A 21,842-nucleotide genomic window follows, 5' to 3' on the forward strand; every position below is an offset into this window, starting at 1 on the left:
TGCTGTGATTGACTAAATGGCTCACTCAAACATCTAAGCCTCACAAGATTTCCGGCAAACTAATCAATGTTGTCTTCCCGCTCTTTTCTCCTCTTTCCCAAAACCTTCGCTGTAACACCACTGCTTCGAACTCTGTCTCCACACCATTAAACTGCGCCCCTTGCACCTCTTCTTGCACTTTCATCTGTGTCCACCTCCGATCGTCCATGCCGAAAGGCGGGCCTGTCATTCCTCGCCTTCCAGAGGTACAAGCTGGGGGCCGACTCTGCCCTCTTCTCCCAGGAGTACACCGATCCCAGCCAGGATGCAGCCGGAGCGCCCTACACGTCCTTCGGAGGGGGCGACTTGGAGAGCCCAAGCGGTGGAGGGGGCCAGGCCAACAGCGATGGTGCCTTCGACGGCACTGGAGGCTACCAGCGTCAAGACTACTGAGATTTTGGAGTTCAGATATGCTTTGGGAGAGATTTTGTTGCCCAACAATTATAATTTGTAGTAATATTTTTGTTGTTTCTGTCATGCTGAAAACCACTGCCTCAAACGGACCATGGTTACGGTCTATAATAATCCAACTTTACACATTTCTGGTTATTTTAAGCCTTTTTAAAACAGCCCATTACATAACAGTTGAAAGTTTTCTCCTGGCATGGTAACTCAGACATATTATTATGATCAATAACACATTGTCTCATATATAATTAAAAGTGTGAGAGGACACAACTGGTAGCAGATATGACTCATTAATCATAGGAACAATTTGGTACCAAGTACCTTTTCTGATTTTAATGTTTGTTAAAACAATTTGTCTCCAAGCTGGAAGTCTTGGATATATCGCCTGAATATATTCGCAGTTATCGGCACCCCTGGTCAAGATGCTTAAAAAAGCCTTAAAAGAGATTATCATTTTGGAAACTTTTTAGTGTATTTCTCTATCCTTACTATCCCGGTCGCTGTGCTTGGTGTTTTTTTTAGCACAGTTCCTTTCTTAAGCCTTTTAATTATTGCTTTGACTGTAGATATGGGCGAGTTTAGGATAGTAGCCGTCTTCTTGTTGCTCCAGTAAAGCCCAACATGTTTCATACAACTGGTAGATTTAGGTTTAAAGTAATCTTTTGATTGGAAGTTATATTAACATTTTAGGGAGGCCCTGCCAGAGTCCAAACTAGAATCTGACAGGGAATGTGAGAAGTGAGCAAAAGATTAGGGTGATGGCAAGAAGGCCTTCCAACAACAAGACTGAGCTTATCAAAGATAAATTGTGAAAGTACCAGTGAAAATATACAAAAATTGGGTCAGCAATTTGAAGAAGGGTATGATTGCAGCAATGCCTATAAGGTTACAGGGTACAAATCATTTTTTTAACATGCATTGTTTTAAATAAAATGTAAACACAAATTTAAAACTATTAAAATTCATACTCTTATCAAAGTTGTTTTATCTTTTACAAGAGGCTTTCTCCTGTTTCCTTTACTATCACGAATAAACTTCTTGGTTGAATAAAAATAGTTTTAAATCTAAATCTGGCAGGGGTATGAATAGTTCTGGGTTTAACTGTATTTATTTAGAAATAAAGATTGACATATATCTTACCTCAGTGGCAAGTTCTCTTGTCTCTCCCATTTGGACAAGTGGATAATTGAAAATTGTCCTCCGTGTCACTTCATGTTTGCACCTAAAAGGCAGGGCCGACCCAAGGCTGACTGAGACTCTCAGGAGCCCTCTTGCAGATACGAACATCGTGGCACCAGGCACCACAACATAACCCAGTTCATTTTGTTTTTTTGTTTTTTTTTGCATATTGTGCATATAATTAAAGAGTTCTATAGGTAATAAGTGGGGTAATTCCCTAAATCAACAGTTTAACAATCATGCAAGTCAATTTGCATTATTTATTTAATGACTTTCACGTTGGATAATGAGCTTTATAGGGTGAAAGCTTTAATCAAATTGTTGAGATTGGGTAATTTCTTTCAATTGCTCATTTTCTTGCAGTCAGATCCAGTGTTCGTTGTTTCAATACAGACGTAGCACAGTTAGAAAGGTAAAGCCAAGTTTAATTTGATTTGCTTAAAAGCACATTCAGAAACCTGTTAATTACTTGTCGAGTTTTACTTGCAAACTGTTGCAGTGTGGATTAAATTTGAACCTAGCTTAGATGCAAGCAACAGAAATGTTTAAACTACAACAACAGCATTTATTTATGACTGCGATGCTACGAAAGGTTTAGACCTGTAATTCCTTTTGGAATGATTTAAATGACATGTCAGTTCGTTTTTACTTAATTAGGAACATAAAATTATTTCTAAAACTGCTTTTTAAAAAATGAAGTTAATTTAAAAGTTGGATCATTTTTGATAAACTAAACTACAAACAACAACAAAACAAATTCTGAGATATTAACTGAGACTTCAAGTGGCTCTCAGGGGACCCCTGCTGGGTGGAGACCCTGAGCAGTAATAGTTTGCTTATGTCCCAAAATGTCTTTGCCGAGGGGAAACAGGAAGTAATAGATTCCTAAAATAGATATTATCATCTAAAAAAAAGATTTAAAAAAATTATTTTTATTTTTTAATGGATTTGTTAAAGGCCAATAAGTGTGACACTGGTGATTTCGTAATTTCATAAAAAAATATTAATTATTTTCCACTTATTGTTTTTCTTTGTCTGAGATTATACTGCTGCAGGAAAAGATGCATTTATTTAAGGGCTTTTAAACATTTTTGCCAGGGGTACCGATAGCGGTGGGTATTGCAGTCATCGCTTAAAGCATGGAGATGGACATTAGAAGTGTGTGGATGAGTTGATATTGGGTGTGAGAAAAGGTTTAGGGACACAGTAAAAATTAGTTGAATAAACTTTGTTAGGAAATGGAGGACATTTAGGAAACTATGAGCAAATTCAGATGTTTGTATTTCTGACCACATTTTTTTCATCTGATCTTGGCTGGTTTAATCAGTGTGGACAAAAAGAGTATCTGGTAACTAATCCCCTTCACCTGAAACAGTGCATTTCTCTCTCTCTCTCTCTCTGTGTGTGTGTGTGTGTGTTCCTGTTTTGGCATCACAGTGAGAACCAATTTTCCAATATCACCATCAAATTGAGGACCATTTGTACCAAAGTGAGGACATTTTGCTGGTCCTCACGACCTATTTTGCTAACGGTTAGGTTTAGGACTAAGGTGTGGATTGAGTTTAGGGTTATTGTCAGGGTTAGGGCATAGAAAGGGTTGAAAATGGCTGAAAATCAATGGAAGTCAACACATGGTCCTCACTACATATAGCAAAACAAGTGTGTGTGTGTGTGTGTGTGTACTGAAATGTTTTTTTTTTCCTAATGCTTGTATGTAAGAGAGGTTTTTTACTGCTTCATTTTTCTTTTGTTCAACCGTTGCCTTAGTGCTGACTGCCAAGCAAACCGCAAACATTGGAGGCGACACACAGTGCAACCAACATCCCACACTACACTTTTCTTTTCTGATCTTTTTCCTTTAAAGTTCATATTATTACATGTTGTGCTGCTTTGGTCTTGGGGTACACAAAAACTAAGCTTTTGTGAACACTATGCTGCATTATCGATACCACACGCTTCAATGTTGTCAAGTTCTAACTTGTGTTAGGTTTATCTGTCATCTTCTCTGTTTAATTTGAACAAATCTACAAAGTATTCAACCATGAACCTCCTGAGTATTTATGAACATGCATTGCTCTATTATCTTCAACAATAATTTATACCTAGCGCTCTATAAATATATACATATATGTAAATTGATCATTAAAATTCCGCTTTATTTTAGGGCATTATGCTGGTTCTGTAAAAACAAAAATTGAAAAGACAAAATAAAGATGTTCAATGGTCTGTTGAGTGCTATTGTGATAAGATATATGATGAGGCTGTCTGTGCCACATCTTGTATGTTGCTTTCAAGAGAGGGAGATGTTTTTTTTATTTTGGGATAACAATACAATAACTATTAAAACAAACAAAAAAAAGACAAAAATGCTAGAGTATATTTACCCGTATGTACTTTATACCTCTGAGTAGTTGTAGAAATGTGTGATGTCTCTCTGTGAAATCTGTTAAACACCGCAAGATATGGCTTAAGAACAACACTGGGTACAAATGTATGTTTTCGATGTATCTGATTTCAGTCATAAAAATAAATAAAATACGGATAAATATGTGTACATGTATGGGCGAGGTTTCTTTTTTTTTGTTTTACATTTTGCTAGCTCCCTAAATTCCCAAACGTATTTACACCCCTTGAATTTTTTACATTTTCCCGCATTACAACCACAAACTTCAATGTAATTTATGAGATATGCCAATGCAAAGAAGAGTAGAATTATGAAGTGGGATGATACGTGGTTTGCAACATCTTTTACCTATAAAATGTGAAAGGTGTGGGGTGAATTTGTTTGCAACTACACAGCCTGCCCCAGTCTTAAGTCTCTAGCAGCAAGTTTTTGTCCTGGATTGTCTTTACGGTAGTTTGCATGTTCCAATCAACTCTGATCAGTTTCCCTTTCCCTGCTGAAGAAAAATCTCCCCACAGGATGCTGCAGCAACTCGAGATTTACCATGGGCCACTTGTCTGCCCCCCTAAAGGTCTCTTTGCCTAGCCAGTCAGTTTAGTTGAATGGTAGTGTGTTAGTATCATTGAAGTTTTGGCATACTTCCCTTTTCAAATGCTGCTTTAAACTTATCCACAACTTTATCCCTGAAGTGACTGATGTGTCGCATGGTCTTCGTGACGCTGTTTGTTGACCAGTGTTCCCTGAGGCCTTCACAGACCAGTTGTATTTGTGCTAAGATTAAATTGCTCACAGGTAAACTGTTTACTAAATAGGTTATGTCTAAATGTGATTGATTACACTGGATTTTATTTAGGGGTTTCAGAGGAAAGGGGGACATAATATAAATGCACAAGGCACATTTTAGACTTTTAAAAGACCAGGTATAATTACCCTTTCACTTTACAAATTTGCACTTAGTTGTGTTGCTTTATGACAATAAATCTCAATTAAATGCATAGGTTTGTGGTTGCAACTTGACAAAAGGGAAATGTTTAATTGGTATGAATACATTTGCAAGAGACTGTATGTGTGTAAAATCTTCTGAATTTAATTCAACTTTTTTATAACACAAGTAAATGAGAACAAACCTTTTTTGTCGTATGATTAACCTTGGAATCCCAATTGAATCAAAAGCTGTGGAGCCTGTGAAGTTGTTTACACCGGGTTGTAGTTCAATACAAGCCCACAGGGTGGCAGTATTGCCAAAGGTACCAGCAGCGACAAAACCGCTCCATGTTGTTGAAAGGTTTATTTTCTTTTCTATACTTCATTTGCATATGCATTTTTAAAAAATAAAACTGATTGCATTTTACACTTTAAATAAAACAGATTCAAATTTTTCATTTTATCAGTTTATAATGAATGGAAAATAAAACCATAGGTAGCCTATGTTTCCTTGAAAGACAGCGGAAATTTTATTAATGGCTAGAATCCAGAAAGAGCTCCAAGGTAGCTCCTAACATTCACTTATGTTTTCGCTGCGAATCAAAACCTGAAACGTTTTTTATTTACAAATATATATATATATATATATATATATTGCGTTTGTGTAGCGGAAGTTACTTAATCGGACACTGCGGAGTGATCGTGAACGCAGCAAATAGCATCCAACATGGCGGCTGAACCGAGGACTTTGATGCAAAGCGTAAGTAAAAACTGATGTTTATTGCTCTCACTGGCCCCCAAAGTTCCTGATGGATATTACTTTGATCCCGCTTGTGGCTCTCTGGGGTCATTGTTGCTTACTTTGTTTCTTTCAGTAGTAACTATTGCCTTTCAGTAATGCCAGTTGTAGCTATTTTTAGCTGAGCTCATTAGGTGCTTTGCTAACAGTAAGCTAACAGACAACACTTCAGAACTACAGAAAAATAAATAACAAATTTCAGTCACCAAGAGGCAGAAGAATAATAAGAAGTCGGAAGGCGCAGGGATGTTACTGGGGCGAGTTTATTTCCCGTTCTTTGTTATCTCTTTCTGCGAAATAGCTAAGTAGACTTTTGTAATGTTTCATCAGTTAATTAAAACTCGAAGGGGAATACAGCTTACAGTGCGGCAATCAAATCGACGTTTTCCTGTATTTAATGAATTTGTGCATCCTTTGATTAGCTGTAGTTCAACATCTAACATGTTTGAAATAGTCAAACTAGTACTGTGTTCTTCCACACTGTTTCTTTATCATCTAAATCGGTGGTCAACGATCCTGTTCCCCAGGCCTCCCTGTATGTTTCAGATGTGTGTGAATGCATCATATCCTCAGCCTGCCATCATGTTCCGCAGAAACATCATAAGACATGCAAGAAGCTGGGCCCTGAGGAGTTGTTGTTGTTAATATTATTTACTCTTAATTCCCACTTGCACAGGTCAAACCTAGACTGAATTATTCCACAATGAACAAATAATCTTAACTGAACTGAGCTGACCTTTAAATGTGCCAAATGCACTCGGATGTATAATATAAATATTTAGTGAGACTTGTTTGTCTATTTATATTTTCAACCCTCTCGTAGCACTTTTGAGGTTTATCTGTTTTAAAAACATGGTTGTGTTCCATCTTCTTATCTGTCTTATTTTTAATGCTCCACTAGAGAAATAAAATAGCTCCTGACTGAAGAAGCTGAGAATAAGATGCTACCTTCAGTATTGTAATCAAAAATATTTTTTAACCGATCTGACAATTGAAGCTTTTTAAAACGGCAGCATTGTAACCTGACACTGACGTGTGTTACTGCGTCTTTATTCAAAAAAAGTATTTTTGAATTCAAAATATAATTTACTATCAAAAATAGGCCGTGTTGTTTTGGACAGATGTACCAGGTCAGCGGTGCTTGGCCTGCATGATTTTTGGACTGCACTAGCTCTTCTACCCATAGCTGTTGTCCTCATCTTAGCTGACTCCTTCAGTATCCTGTTAGCTCATTCATATAAATGCTGTTAGAAACAGCGGCACAATCTAAGATTCTTATTTTGTGAAATCACAATGTTATGTTGGGCTGCACGGTGGCACAGTTGGTAGCACTGTTGCCTTGCAGCAAGAAGGTCCTGGGTTCGATTCCCGACCAGGGGTCTTTCTGCATGGAGTTTGCATGTTCTCCCCGTGCATGCGTGGGTTCTCACCGGGTACTCCGGCTTCCTCCCACAGTCCAAAGACATGCCTGTTAGGTTAATTGGTCACTCTAAATTGTCCTTAGGTGTATGAATGAGTGTGTGTATGGTTGTTTGTGTGTTGCCCTGTGATGGACTGGCGACATGTCCAGGGTGTACCCTGCCTCTCGCCCATAGACTGCTGGAGATAGGCACCAGCTCCCCGCGACCCACTATGGAATAAGCGGTAGAAAATGACTGACTGACAATGTTATGTTTTGTAGCATCATAACTCCTATGATCTCATTGTGAAATATCCGACGATCAGTAGCACAAAGAAGTGAATCAGACAAACCCATTTAGGTTAAAGTTTGCAGGATGCAAAGTTGAGATAAATATATACATATATGCAATTAATTATTAGATTTTAAGTCTGTCAGATCTTTTCGAATCCTGTTTTCTCTGATTGCATCAGCAGAGCTGGACAGATGCCCTGCCTCTGTGTCAGATGTGTGGGGTCGGCACAGCTCCCAACTGTGTGTACAGCCCAGATGGGAAAGGAACTCAGAGTCACCCCATTGAGGATAGACATCTCAGGCTGAGGTAAGTAAGACGGAGCAAGTATGACGAGAAAGTCATGCTCTTTACTCAACTGTTAACATCAAGAGAGTGAAACGTTTTTTCTGAACTACAATGTCACTCCTAGTTGAAAATATTCATCACACAATCCTAAGTTTCCTATTTGACGCTTGAATGCTTAGCGAGGTAGACATTCATACTCCTGTAACCAGTGTTAAACATATTGTATCAAATAAACAGTGCTCCCTCTTCTCACAGTTTCAACAATTACTTTTACTTGGGTAAAACTGTTAAGCTAACAAACAATGCATGCTTGCCTTTGTCTAAAATGTTGCTAATGCTTTTTCGGATAGATTTTATCGCATTCTGTGTCTGCAGCTGCAATCTGGCAGCAGTATAGGGTTAAGTGCATTGAAATGTGCAAACACAAAAACAAGTGGTTGTGTGTTATCTCAGCATGTAATTCATCAGTTGATTCTACTGAAACGCATAAAAAGTCACTCTTGTCTCATAACCCTATCGTACCGTGTGGTTTTGCCCTATGTCTATGTTCTAAGATGAATTAGAGACGTTACAGCTGTGGGACAACTTGTGCATCAGTGCTTTCAGTTTTTTTTCTCCCTTGCTTCTCTAAAGTAAAACCAGGGTCTCGTTAGACCCCGTTAAACATTCTTAAAAAGTCTTAAATGAATAACATTGCTTTTCGTCCTTCACTAAAAATGATGTAGAAGTTAGTTCAGGCCTGTAAGACCCTTTATGAAGCTTGCGGTCTTTTACACCTTGGGGAACCAAGACTTGCATGACACGAAAAATATCAGCTTAACTTGGCACAGTTACATTAAACTCGAAGTTATTAAGCAAGTTAAATATCATTTATAAAGCTGTTAACTTATGTTTTGTGATTCCTTTATGTCTTTAATTGAATTAATAATGGTCTTGAAAAGTTAAAGTTACTGAAACTTGCAGAAACCCTGGAAGCATGCACCTTACAATTGCTCATGTTTCCTGGGTTTTGTCATCCAATCAGAGGCGAGGATGGCTGTTTCCTTTATGCCGTTTTTAATGGTTATGATGGCAACAGAGTGGCGGACTTTGCAGCCCAGTCTCTCACCGCTGAACTACTACTCGGGCAGCTAAACTCAAGTCACACGGACACTGACGTCCGCCGGATCCTCATTAAGGTTCTGTCTCTAGAGTCACATTTCTTCTGTGATGTCTTTCCATTTGTTGAGTTTTTTTATATGGTGAGACTGAAATTGCTCTACTATTGTTCCTTATTATGTCAGGTTTGACAGAATGTTCTGGTTAAGATAGCACTTTAAATAAACAGACCAGCATCAGTATCTTTTAATATCAGGCAAAGGAAGGAAAGGTACTGGTGCTGGTTCTGAGTTTGTAGTTTAATCATTTTTGTAGCTTGTTTTTGCTCCAATAGCTCACCTGTTACAGAGCCACTGAGTGAATTATGATGTGTGTGCTCTTTGTTACAGGCCTTTGATGCGGTAGAGAAGAGTTACTTTAATACGATAGATGATGCTTTGGCTAAGAAAGCACACCTATCCAACTACGTCCTGCCACACAACGAGGTATTCACACAGAGAGATAACTCTATAATTGAGAATAAGAAGTCGACATAGGAGCAGCAGTTTAAGGCATATTATGTTTTAACAGGCCTCATTAACCTTTAGATAAGGCTGTCTCACCTCCTCTTCACTTCTTCTAGTTCTTCCTGTTTCTCTGCTATCTCCATCTTCCTCAATCGCCTTCTGTTTCCTTTTAGATTAACAATGGTTTTTCCACGTTAGTTTTCATTTTTATCTCATCTCTTTAACCTCATGTTTGTTACCCATTGTGCATTTACTGTACATCTAACATCTATATTTATTTGCCTGATTGCCTCCCGGCCTTAATTTGCTTTCTCCTTTCTACTTTTCTTTCATCTCCTTCCCATTTCTCTGACTTCCTACTAATACCATTATCATCTTCACCCTCTCTAATTTTTTTATTTCTCTGAAAGCTTCCTGTCTAGTCAGAATGTGTTATTCCACCATCTCTCTCCTTAGAGTCAGAAGGTCCAGGAGCACCTGAAGGAGTTGGAGCAGGAGTCAGGAGGTGCTACGGCTGTGGTGGCACTGATTCTCAACAATAAGCTCTACGTCGCCAATGTTGGTATGGACACATGTTTTTATACAACTTTAAGCAGTTTTATTTAAAATTTGAAAGTTTTAGAGTGGTATTATTGATTTGCAACACTAACAAAAGCAATTCTCATTAGGATATCCCTACAAAGGATCATTAGAAAGCACAATATCTGATTTCCACCAGCAGATGTCAGACTTGCTAAGTGTTTGAAATGCAAAATATCTCATATAAACATAACAACAAAACCTGGGTTGCTGGATTTTGTTTTACTTACGATTTGGACTTTAACATTTAGAGTCTCAGTCATAATTTTATCTTCCAAATGTTATATCACTGCAAAAGGTGCTAGAATACCAGGTGTGTGTGTTTATTTCAGAATATTCTGGAGAAAACCGAAAGAGAGGGTGGTTACACTAATACAACTCTGCTGTCTACTATATAAGTAAAATCTCATCTGCTGTGGGAGAAGATGAGAGAGATTCTCATCTACATCAGGGAAATAATGTTAAACTGGTGCACTTTGGTTTTTTAGGGCAAAATGGTTTTACTCTTCTCTTGGAAGTGGGAAGTTAATTTTTTTTGTGTTCCAGCCAGGGAACCTATTGTAGCACTGTTGGTGGTGCTGCAAAGTGCATTGCCACTACTGTAATTGTAACAAAATAGATCTCAAAAAACAGCTGATGCAAACAAGGATTTACTGCATTTTTTATGATGGTACCATAAGCCTCCCAGCTGCAGAGAAATGGGCACACTTCCAAATTGCACGGGGACTGATTGCTGGGATATCGAGGGAAATTATGGGGTTTAAAGGCTGCAGTTCTAATTCTAAATGTATTGGTCATGATTTCAAAGACCCTAATGTTGTATTAAGTGATAAGGAGTGCAAAGAGGAGGGAAAATAATCAAGCAAAGGATCACAGAGGATCACAGAGTTCATAATGTAATTAGACAAATAGCGCAGCACACTTAGCAAACTGTTTCAGGGCTCAGAGTGTAGGTGCGATTGACCAACAATGTTTCTCCCATAGCAAGGCTGAAACAGATGGAGGTGCAGAAACTTCCCATAAAGAAACATTATGTAAAGTGTGAGAAAACATTTGAATGTAGAAGTGATACCTGTTGTGGTAGCATCTTCAGTCAATCTTATAGTCTAAACTTGGCATGGAGGGGGACCTAAGCTAGTATATAAAAAGTTTATTTTTTTAGTTCCCTAAAGTTTTATTCCAGTGACCCAGCTTAGAAGGATTCATAGATTTTTAGATTTCTTAGAAGGGTTGTATTCTTACCAGTAAACCCCCAAGGATTATTAATGTCATTTGATTTGTTTTTCTGTAGTTTGATTTTCTGTATCATTGTAATGTTTTTTCCTTATGTACAACGCCTTGAGTCCCTTGTTGCTGAAAAGCGCTATATAAATAAACTTGACTTGACTTAAAGCAGATCATATAGACAAGTGAGCTTTGTTGTATGCTTGACTGCACAACCGTGTGAGCAAATACCAACCAGTGCCCAAAGATGCAGAACACAAAATGATCTCAGTTATTAATAATTACATGTACAATCCCGCAGACCATGTGAGGTTTGTAGCTGTGAACAAAAATGAGCGTTGAGGGACACAGGTTTTCACATCTAGTCACAGCTAGTACATTTCAAGAAGCCACAGTTGGTTTCACTTTAAAAAGACATGAATAAAAGACATAAAAAGAAGCATGAATGCCAAAGACTGTGGTTGTTGCTCATTAGGATGTAGATTTTCACATGTTGTTTTATCCATGACTTGGATTCTGAAGCAAGTCAGCCCCTTTATATATTTGACTCTGCATCAAGTTACAAATAAATACATAAAAAAAATACATTTATTTTTTTCCTTATTCACTAATGCTGCATTTAGCAAAACCCACATGCTGGCTTATGTTTAGCAATGATTTGTTACAAATGGGAATGGCTATTGGGAAGTTAAAAAGTTCAAAGTTTAGCAGGGAGGTTTGAACCGAGACGCACCGTGTTTTTTAAACCACTCCCAGCTGTTTGTTGGTGTTAAATATTAGAGTTTGGTGCATGGGGAGTGATGGGGTACATTAACGTTCAACATCATACCAAACTCTTGCTCACATGAACATAAAACCTTTCTCGTGAATGGGTGTTTTTTTTTTTTTTTTTTTTTTTGAGGATAAGGAATCCGTTTAAAGCTTGGTCCTGATTGACGTGACGCAAATTGGCTGCATTGAATGGCCTTGTTCAGCTGATTAGATCACAAATAGCCTCAGGCACTTTAGGAATATGAAATCTGTTGGTTGGTGTGAAACTGCATGCAACATTTGCTTGGTGACCCAGAAATGTAATTTCAAAAGTTAATTAATCATTGATCTGTCTCATGCTTCCCCAACTAAAAAAACGATTTTTAGCCAATTTTATAAGTAATTCCAGATTAAGTTTTCAGTCAAGTTTAATGACCCTGAGAAAGTGTCTATCTTTACGTCAAATGTTGCCCCTGTAATCTTTTCGGGGGTATTGATAGCAGTGCTTTTGCAATGTTTTGAACATGAAAAACAGTTTTCAGCAGATGCCAGACTAATAAATACCGCTGTATCAGTTAAAACATCTTGACTCAATTCAGTCAATTTGAATTGTTAAGCATGGGTATAACAGAAAATGCCTGTTTCAACACAGCAGATACAGTGCTGTGAGAAAGTATCTTCCCTTTACAGACTTTTCCTGCCTTTGCTTGTTTGAGCCATTCATTTTTTCAGATCATCAAAGAAATGTTAATATTACACCTATATAATGTGAGTAAATGCAATATTAAAATGATGATTTATTCACTAGTGAGGAAAAGCCATCCAAATCAAGAACTCTTTAAAATAGGACCTGTCTAAGCAAGCGGAACTTCATCTGGAAGTTTAAAAAAGAAGAAAAATAAATTTTCTTAAATGGGAAAAATATGAAACATTAGTAAAACCAACTACCAGAGTTACTTCATTGTACATAGACTCGTCCAGCTTCGAACAGCATCTAAAGCACTGCAGGTTACTTCCTCAATAAAAAAATAAAAAAAAGACTGATCAGCAACAAAGGAACAGACAAAGATGTAAGGTGAGATGTGTGCGTCAACACTTATTTGGTGTTATTGTTAAAATCCTTTAAAATTTCTTTGCGACTTCAGGTACAAACCGAGTTCTGCTTTGCAAGTCCAGCAGTGATGGCCAGAACCAGGTTCTTCAGATCGGGCGGCCACATTGTACCGACAACGACGATGAGCTACAAAGACTGGCTGCCCTGGGTGAGATGCAGTGATATTTTCATATCTGTTCAGAAATTTGATGGAAATCTCAAAATAAATGCAGTAATTATAGTTCTGTGTGTCATCTGTAAAACATGGTATATGAGCACTTTATTTAGATCCTTATTTATTCATTATGGGCCTAACCATGAAGTGTGTAGTTAGTTCTTAAAATTTTGTCACAATCATTCATTTAAAAAAAGACCATAAAAATAAATTTTGAAGAAAAATAAACTGATAATTAGTTAAGCCCAAAATTATTCCAAACCCGGGCAGGTTTAGATTAAACAAATTTTCATTCAACTGAAAGGTTTGTGATATGAAATGAGACCAGCATCTCTCAAACCACGTAAAAGGAGTATCAGTTTTTGGAAAAGAAATTATCTGTTTTACATTTTATTTAAAACTGGCATATCGGAAATTATTTCTAACCTTCTCAATGGTCAATGAAAGAAAACGGACATCTTCATTGGTATTACAGCCACCAAATCCTTTTCATAACTACCGGCCAGGCTTTTGCATGTCCCCACTGGTATTTTCAATTATGTTATGCAATGAGCTCCAAGCATTTGATTTTGGACCGCCTCCTTGCCATCACCCTAAGCCTAAAGGCTCAGTTATAGTGCGCTTCAGGATGGCGCGCAGGACTCTGCTGGCGGCACGAGGGGCACGGATGTTGCTGTAGTACTCTCCGAAAACACAGGGGGCAGTATTCTAGATAACCATTGGAAATGCAGGAAAAGAGAGAAGAAGAAAAAAAACGCCTCTTAAGCTCTCTCTACAGATTCTCTCTCAGATTCAGATCATGACTCTGGTCGTGCCGGGCCACTCCAGAATATTCTCTAATTAGAATAAACTTGTTAGTAAAATGAAAGGTTACTTCAAGCCAAAATCTGCCAGAGATATGAATAATTTTGGTTTTTAAGGATTTTTGTTGTCTAAAACAGATTTGAAAAGAAATTCAGAAGTCTTAACATTTCTAGAATTGAGGACCGTTAAACATTTGTTTTTTAAATACTTTTTCACAAGATTAGTTAGGCTTCTAATTGAGATTAAGCTCAACTGAGACGTTTTTTCCTTTTCTCCGCTGCAAGGCAAAAAAACACATTTAAAAGGTTTCCTGTTCTGGGTTAGACAGAAAACATACTTTATAGTTTACATCTGGAACATATTCACAGTGCTTTACTTTTTCAACATGTTATGCTACAGCTTTATTTCAAAATGGTTTCAATTAATTTTTCCATCAAATCTCTACACACTATACCATATAAGAGCAAAGTGAAAAAAGAGATTTAATTTTCGGAAATATATTAAAAACAAAAACTAAGAAATCTCATGTAAACAAATATTTACAGCTGCAAGACTAATCAAAAAACATCCTTTTTGATTGGTCTAATGTGATATTCAAAGACACTGAAATTTGGGTTTTCTTTACTTGTAAGCCATAATCATCAAAATTACAAGGGCGTGGCGCTGATGGTGTAGGGGTTAAGCGCGCGACCATATACGGAGGCTACAGTCCTCGAAGCGGCTGTCCCAGGTTCGAGTCCCGGACCCGGCGACATTTGCCGAATGACTCCCCCTCTCTCTACCCCTCTTTCCTGTCTGCCCGGGACGCAACTACATATTTTTGAGGTGGATGCGAACATGTCACCCCCCTCAACATAAACTTGTACAAGTGAGCCAAACAGCCTCCCTTAGTCATGCACTTAGAAAATACAGTAGTCATATTATGGATTATTTTTTATGTTACATATTATATCAGGTGATCAATTCAATCATAAGCAAATAAGAAGTTTAATAAAGTACAAATATATAATAATAGTGGCACTCAGTGCTCAACATTTTCTGTAGCGGACCTATGAAATTTTAACAGCCTGGACTCCATGTCAGAGTTTTAACATTTATGATACTTAAACTGTTACATTCTGTGACTTTGCACTTGCCCATTTGTCAAGTATAGCATCAAATGAAATAGACCGTGCCACACTGTTTTCAATAGAGATCACTGCTAACTGGGACAAGCGATCATTGCTCATATTTGAATGAAGGTATGTTTTGATGAGCTTGAGCTTGCTAAATGATCTCTCTGCAGATGTAACTGTCAGGGGCATAGTTAAAAATACTCTAAGGGCTACTGTCAAATTTGGAAATACCAAATCAAGGTTCTCTTGAATGAGGCAATTTAACTTTTCTAGAGCCTTGTAACCCTTCAGTAGACTGCTTGCTGGGTATATTTCTTGAATGATATCTCTTGACACATCACAGGTGGTCAGGGCATATGTGGTCCTCCAGCTCAGCTTTAGTCATGTGCTCCATTTTAGTGATGAATTTAAATTTCTCAGACACAAGTTGAAAATTGGAAAACCTCTCAGACAGCTCTTGCAGGAGTGTGTCAACAATAACATTGAAAACCATGCACCTGAAGTGACTTGTGGGTTCCTTTTCATGATGATCAGTGCATGAATTGTCATCTGGGAACTTATTTTGCTTTCTAAGTCGTTTCTCTTTGAATTCAGGAGAAGCATCCATTTTCGATGGCTATCACTTGTCTCTTCTATCACTGACCTCAGGTCTGCCTCTTTCACCCCCTTGTCTGTGGCATTCTCCACTAAGTCATATGGTCAAAAAAGCATTCTATATTAGTTGTAAAAATTACAGATCTTAATAGTTTTTTTAAAATAATGTTTAAACATTTTTGCTTGGGATTAAGTAGCTGTTCCTTCACATCCACCTAATATTAGACCAACCTGTTGCCTTCCCCTGTCTGTCCTGATTCTTCCTCTGTCATCTTCTCTTCTTTCTCTCCATCCTCATAGCTGAATGACATAGGATAGGATATTTCTAATTTTGGCAATGTTCCGGAGGTGAAAGAAGGAAATCCTACAAACCTGTTTAATATGGGATTTAAATGACATGTCCTGGTCAAAAGTAACACCAAGGTTTTTTACTTTATTACCAGAGGTCAATTTAATGCCATCCAGGTTAAGTGATTGACTAAGCAGTTTCTTTTTTAAAGACTCCGGTCCAAAGATGACAACTTCTGTCTTGTCTGAATTTAGAAGCAGAAAATTTAGAGTCATCCAAGTTTTTATATCTTCAAGACATGCTTGTAGTCTATCTAACTGGTTGGGTTCATCAGGATTTATGGATAAGTAAAGCGGAGTATCATCAGCGTAACAGTGAAAATTGATCCTATGCTGCCTGATAATTTGACCTATTGGAAGCATATATATAGTAAAGAGAATTGGCCCAAGTACTGAACCCAGTGGTACTCCACAATTAACCCTGGAGTTTAAAGATGATTTATCATTTACATGAACAAACTGGAATCTGTCAAACAGATAAGATTTAAACCAGTCTAGCACTGTTCCCCTGATCCCTACAGCATATTCCATCCAGAGAATATTGTGATCGACTGTATCAAATGCAGCACTGAGATCTAACAGGACAAGTACAGACACAAGTCCATTATCTGAGGCCATAAGAATATCATTAGTGACTTTCAGCAGAGCTGTTTCAGTGCTATGATGAGCTCTGAAGCCTGACTGAAACTCTTCAAACAGGTCATTGCTGTGTAAATGCACACACATTTGATTAACAACTATTTTCTCAAGAATTTTAAATAAGAATGGAAGATTGGATATAGGCCTGTAATTTTTCAAGTCATCTTGATCAAGCGAAGGTTTCTTAAGTAAAGGTTTAATTACAGCTACCTTAAAATCTTGTGGTACATATCCATTTACTAAAGATAGATTAATCATATCTAAAATGGGGCTGGTAATTAGAGGAAACACTTCCTTAAATAATTTGGTCGGGATTGGGTCTAACATACAAGTTGAAGGTTTAGATGAAGCTAATATTTCTGATAACTCAGGAAGCTTCTCAGGATCAAAACAGTCCAAACACAGATCAGGTTCAACAGTTATTTCCAATGTTGTCTCACTTGCTGAGGATGAAGTAATCATCTTCGGGAGTATGTCAAAGATTTTCTTTTTAATAGAATACATTTTATTTAAGAAGAATCCCATAAAGTCATGACTGCTAAGAGCTAAGGGAATGGATAGCTCAACAGAGCTATGACTCTATGTAAGTTTAGCAACTGTACTAAAGAGAAACCTAGGATTATTCTTGTTCTCTTCTATTAATGATGAGAAATAAGCTGTTCAAGCTTGGCCAAGTGTCTTTTTATACAACAGTAGGCTATTTTTCCAGATTAAATAGGAATCCTCTAGGTGTGTAGAGCGCCATTTTCTCTCCAATTTTCTAATATTGTGCTTTAAAGTATGCAGCTCTGAATTAAACCAAGGAGCCTGCCTCCTATGAATAATTACCTTCTTTTTCAAGGAGGCTACATTGTCTAATGCATCACGCAATGATGAAGAAACACTGAACAAAAAAATCAATTTGTGAAGGGGCCGAAACAGAATTATTGCCCTCCACTGTGCTTTTCAGTGGTAATGAGGAAATTAAAAGTGGAACAGATTCTTTAAAGGTTGTTACAGCATCGCCAGATAACGATCTACTGTAATGAAATTTTCTTTCAGGTGTGGAGTACTCGGTTAAATTAAACTCAAAGGTTATTAAGAAATAGTCAGACAGGACAGGGTTATGAGAAAATATTGTTATGTCTTTACACTCAATGCCATATGTCAGCACAAGGTCCAGAGAATGAAGACAAAGGTGGGTAGGTTTGTTAATGTTTTGAGCAAAGCCATTGAGTCTAAGATAGCATTAAACGCTATATTTAGGATATCACTTTCAGTGTCAACATGAATGTTAAAATCCCCCACTATAATAACTTTATCTGTATTTAACACTAAATCAGATAAAAGGTCTGAAAACTGATCTAAAAATTGAGAGTAAGGGTCTGGTGGACGGTACAAAACAACAAACAAAAGTGGTTTTAGTGCTTTGCAATTTGGATGAGGAAAACTAAGGATTAAATATTCAAAATATTCAAAAGAGTTGTAGCTATTGATTGGTCTGGGATTAATTAATAAATCGGACTTAAAGATGGTTGCTACTCCTCCTCCTCGCCCAGTATATCGAGGAATGTGAAAATTTTAATAATTAGTAGGAGTTGACTCATTTATAGTAACATAATCCTCTTGCTGCTGCCAGGTTTCTGTGAGGCAAAATAAATCAATCTGTCACAAATCAGGTCACTAACTAGCAATGTCTTTGAAGAGAGAGATCTTATGTTCAGTAAGCCACATTTAATTGTTTTATTTTTCTTTTCGGTCTGAGTTGTGTTTATTTTTATGAGATTTTCCTGATTTCCTCCTTTTAGATTATTTTTTAACCTATTCAATTTTGGCCGTGGTTATCTTAAAATAACCATTTCACTTTCTGAAATGACTGGCAAAAATATTGCACTTTTACACAATAATATAATTTTGAGATGTACCTGTGTATATAAGGTCCCAAAGTTGACAGGGCATGTTGGAGCACAAACCAAGCATGAAGTCAAAGGAATTTTCTGCAGAGGTCCAAGACAGGATTGTCTCAAAGCACAAATCTGGAGATGAGTACAGAAAGATTTATGCTTCTTTGAAATTCTCAATGAGCACAGTAGTCTCCTTCATCCGTAAGTGGAAGAAGTTTGGAACCACTCAGACTCTTCCTAGTGCTGGCCGGCCGTCTAAACTTAGCGATTGGCATAGAAAGGCCCAGGGAGGTGACCAAGAGCTGTGTGGAGAGAGGGGCCCCTTTCAGAACGACAACCATCTTTGCACCAATCCACCAATCAGGCCTGTAGGGCAGAGTGGCCAAGCAGATGCCACTCCTTAGGAACATGCACATGAGAGCCCACCTGGAGTGCAGCAACCTGCCCCTGAAGGACTCTCAGACTATAAGAAATAAAATTCACCGTTCTCATGAAACAAAGACCAAACCCTACAGTAAAGCATGGCGGTGCCAGCATCATGCGGTGGGGATGTAGTTTGGTGGCAGGAACTGGGAAACCAGCCAGGATAGAGAGATAGATGAAGCAATGTAAAAAGACATTCAAAACAAAAATCTCCTGAGTGCTCTTGACCTCAACCTGAGGTGGCCATTTATCTTTCAGCAGGACAGTGGCCCCCTCAAGCATACAGACAAGATATCAAAGGAGTGGATTCGATTCTAGGACTGAATATCCTTAAGTGGCCTGGCCAGAACCCATACTTGAATCCAAATCAGCATTTCTGGAGAGATCTGAAAATGGGTGTGCACCGACATCTCCCATCCAAACTGATGGAGCATGAGAGGTTCTGCCCAAACATGGGTGTGCCAGGGTTGGGGCATCATATTCAAGGAGATTGGAGGCTGTAATTGCTACCAAAGGTACATCAACAAAGTATTGAGCAAAGGTTGTGAATACTTACGTAAATGTGATAAGCTTTTTTCATATTGTTATGGGTTGTTCTGTGTAGAGCTTTTAGTAGGAAAATTAACTATTTCCATTTTGGAATAAGGCTGTAACAAAACAAAATGTGAAAAAAGTGAAGCGCTGACATCACAGCTAACGGTCTGGTGATGAAAGCTGTGAATGGACAAGAACATACAGACATGAAAGCAAGTTTTGAAGAGGCAGCATATGGGTGTAATGGCAATTTGGGGTGCATTAATATTTGGGCTATTTACCCCACACCATTAAAGAAGATGGATCACTCTGTTCTTATTCATCTTGCTCATATTCAATGCTCTCAGCTGAGAGTCATGAATATTCTGCTGCTCAGGTCCTTCTGTGGATGATTCAAGAGAATCACATCTCCTTTCATCCCCTTACAAATTCATGTGTTCCTTTCCTGTTCGCAGCACACATTTACAGCTTCTTTTTATTGCTTCCATTCTTCCTTTCCCCTTACAGAATGGCTTGCTTCATTGTTTGGTTTGTACTATTCATCTCAGGTGAGTGTGCTTAATGTCTGCTCCACTGTATCTACTGTGTATCTCCTGTTTTGTAGGTGTGGATCCAGCTCGTATAAGACAAGCAGGACAAATAGCTGGACAGACCAGCACCAGGAGGCTGGGAGACTACAGAGTAAAGATTAACTACAATGAAATTGATCTGCTCAGGTGATGCCTGTGTATATAATTTTTTTACAATGTGTTTGCAGCTCAAACAGTAAATTTTTTTTTTAATAATTTTTTTGACTGCATCATGTTTTGTTACCATGGTTACATTTGTGCTTTGTCCATTAAAGCAAAGCGAATATTTCTGAGAAATGAATAATTTAAAAATACCTACCGTAAATTCCAGACTACAGAGCGCACCTGATAAAAAGCCGCATGCTCTAATTTTAGAAAGAAAACCAATTTTGTACTTGTACAGACCGCACCGGATGTCAAGCCGCGGGTGTCCCACTTTGTAATATGATCTACACAGAAAGATATTGCACGTGAAGAATTTTTTACTTTTAACTTAATCCGTATGGTAATATAAACAAATGCATATTGCAATTGCTTTTCGGACAGTGGCTAACACGGCTACCTTTTAATATACGTACGTTATCAGTAACACACACATTTCGTTGCTAATGCTTTTTTACTGAACAGTGCACAAACAACATTCAAATATCTCCTAACCGATATATACTGCAGCCTACCAGGTCAAAAGTCATTGATAACCTTCTTCATCTTCTTCCTGCACACTGAAACCATCAAAGTCCTGTTCTTCAGTGTCCGAATTGTACAGCCTCAGGATCTCGTCACTCACTGCAGCCTCTTCGTTGACGCTCTTACTTGAGCACATCCGGTTCCCTTAATCACACAGCAGTCCAGCCTTTCAAAACCCGTTGGTGATTTTCCATGTTGATGAGGATGAATATAAATGTCTGATTTACAATACCGGTAATTGAATTGTGAAAGCGCTCTTGATTCATCGCACAAGTTCATTGGACCTCTTTGAACTACTCATCAATTTGATTGGTCGACTGTTACCAGGCAAAATGTTTTTGGTGACATAAAAAAAAAAACATGCATTAGCCTCACCGTTCTATAGGCCGCAGTGTTCAAAGTGTGTGAAAAAAGTAGCGGCTTATAATCCGGAATTTACGGTATATCATGTCGTATAGATATAGTCATACGCATATTTGTTTACCAGCTTCCCATATTTTTGTTGCCATGTACTCATGTCCTTTGATTATAAGACTAATAGACTTGGGAAAAGTTTCAAAATTAAAGTCACCAAAAGCATCTGTAATATCTTAAGAGATAATTTGGCAGAAGTGCTGTTACCGTTTCTTGGCCTGAGACATTAACTGCCTCAGGTCTCATGATTGCTGAAAAGTGATAAACTACATACAGTTGCAGTCAGAAATGTTGATGTACTCATCATGGGCAAGAATATCATAATAATTTTAGGCTTCTATTGATGTATATGATTTTTTTTTTTCTTTTAGTGGGTTGATACAACCTACAACTTGAATGATCTTGAAAAGCAAAACATATGTGCACAAGTTCGGATTTATTGATTTTCTCTAATCCACCCAGGAACAAAATTATACAAACAGGCCCAAATATTTACAGACACCCACTAATGTTTTGTTAAACCTTTTTAAGTTGCAGAGAATCAAAGTCCTTTTCGTATCCATCAACAAGGCCCCGCACTGACCGTGCTTTTTAGCATAGCCCAATAATTTTCAGGATTATTATGAGGCTATACCATATCAGCTTGATCCTGCTTCCTTATTTCCGAACGTAGTT

General features: G+C 37.8%; 2 protein-coding genes across 5 annotated transcripts in view; both read left to right on the forward strand.

The window, feature by feature from the left end:
* Positions 1–2,745, forward strand: part of LOC124869147 (synaptogyrin-1-like) — a 34,834-nt gene extending 32,089 nt beyond the window's left edge. For 2 of the 3 annotated variants that reach the window (XM_047366891.1, XM_047366890.1), the window contains exon 4: positions 217–2,745. In XM_047366891.1, the coding sequence (XP_047222847.1) occupies positions 217–432 (216 nt within the window). In that variant the 3' untranslated portion in view covers positions 433–2,745. The remainder of the gene's footprint in view (positions 1–216) is intronic. The other variant, XM_047366892.1, reaches the window with a different exon arrangement.
* Positions 2,746–5,661: 2,916 nt separating this feature from the next.
* tab1 (TGF-beta activated kinase 1/MAP3K7 binding protein 1) overlaps positions 5,662–21,842 on the forward strand; it is a 28,662-nt gene continuing 12,481 nt past the window's right edge. For both annotated transcript variants that reach the window (XM_047366888.1, XM_047366889.1), the window contains exons 1-7: positions 5,662–5,714; positions 7,626–7,753; positions 8,757–8,910; positions 9,220–9,315; positions 9,793–9,898; positions 13,035–13,151; positions 20,102–20,213. In XM_047366888.1, coding sequence (XP_047222844.1) covers positions 5,682–5,714; positions 7,626–7,753; positions 8,757–8,910; positions 9,220–9,315; positions 9,793–9,898; positions 13,035–13,151; positions 20,102–20,213 — 746 coding nt within the window. In that variant the 5' untranslated portion in view covers positions 5,662–5,681. The remainder of the gene's footprint in view (positions 5,715–7,625; positions 7,754–8,756; positions 8,911–9,219; positions 9,316–9,792; positions 9,899–13,034; positions 13,152–20,101; positions 20,214–21,842) is intronic.

This window comes from Girardinichthys multiradiatus, chromosome 5 (genome assembly GCF_021462225.1).
Source record: "Girardinichthys multiradiatus isolate DD_20200921_A chromosome 5, DD_fGirMul_XY1, whole genome shotgun sequence".
In the NCBI taxonomy this organism is placed as follows: Eukaryota; Metazoa; Chordata; class Actinopteri; order Cyprinodontiformes; family Goodeidae; genus Girardinichthys; species Girardinichthys multiradiatus.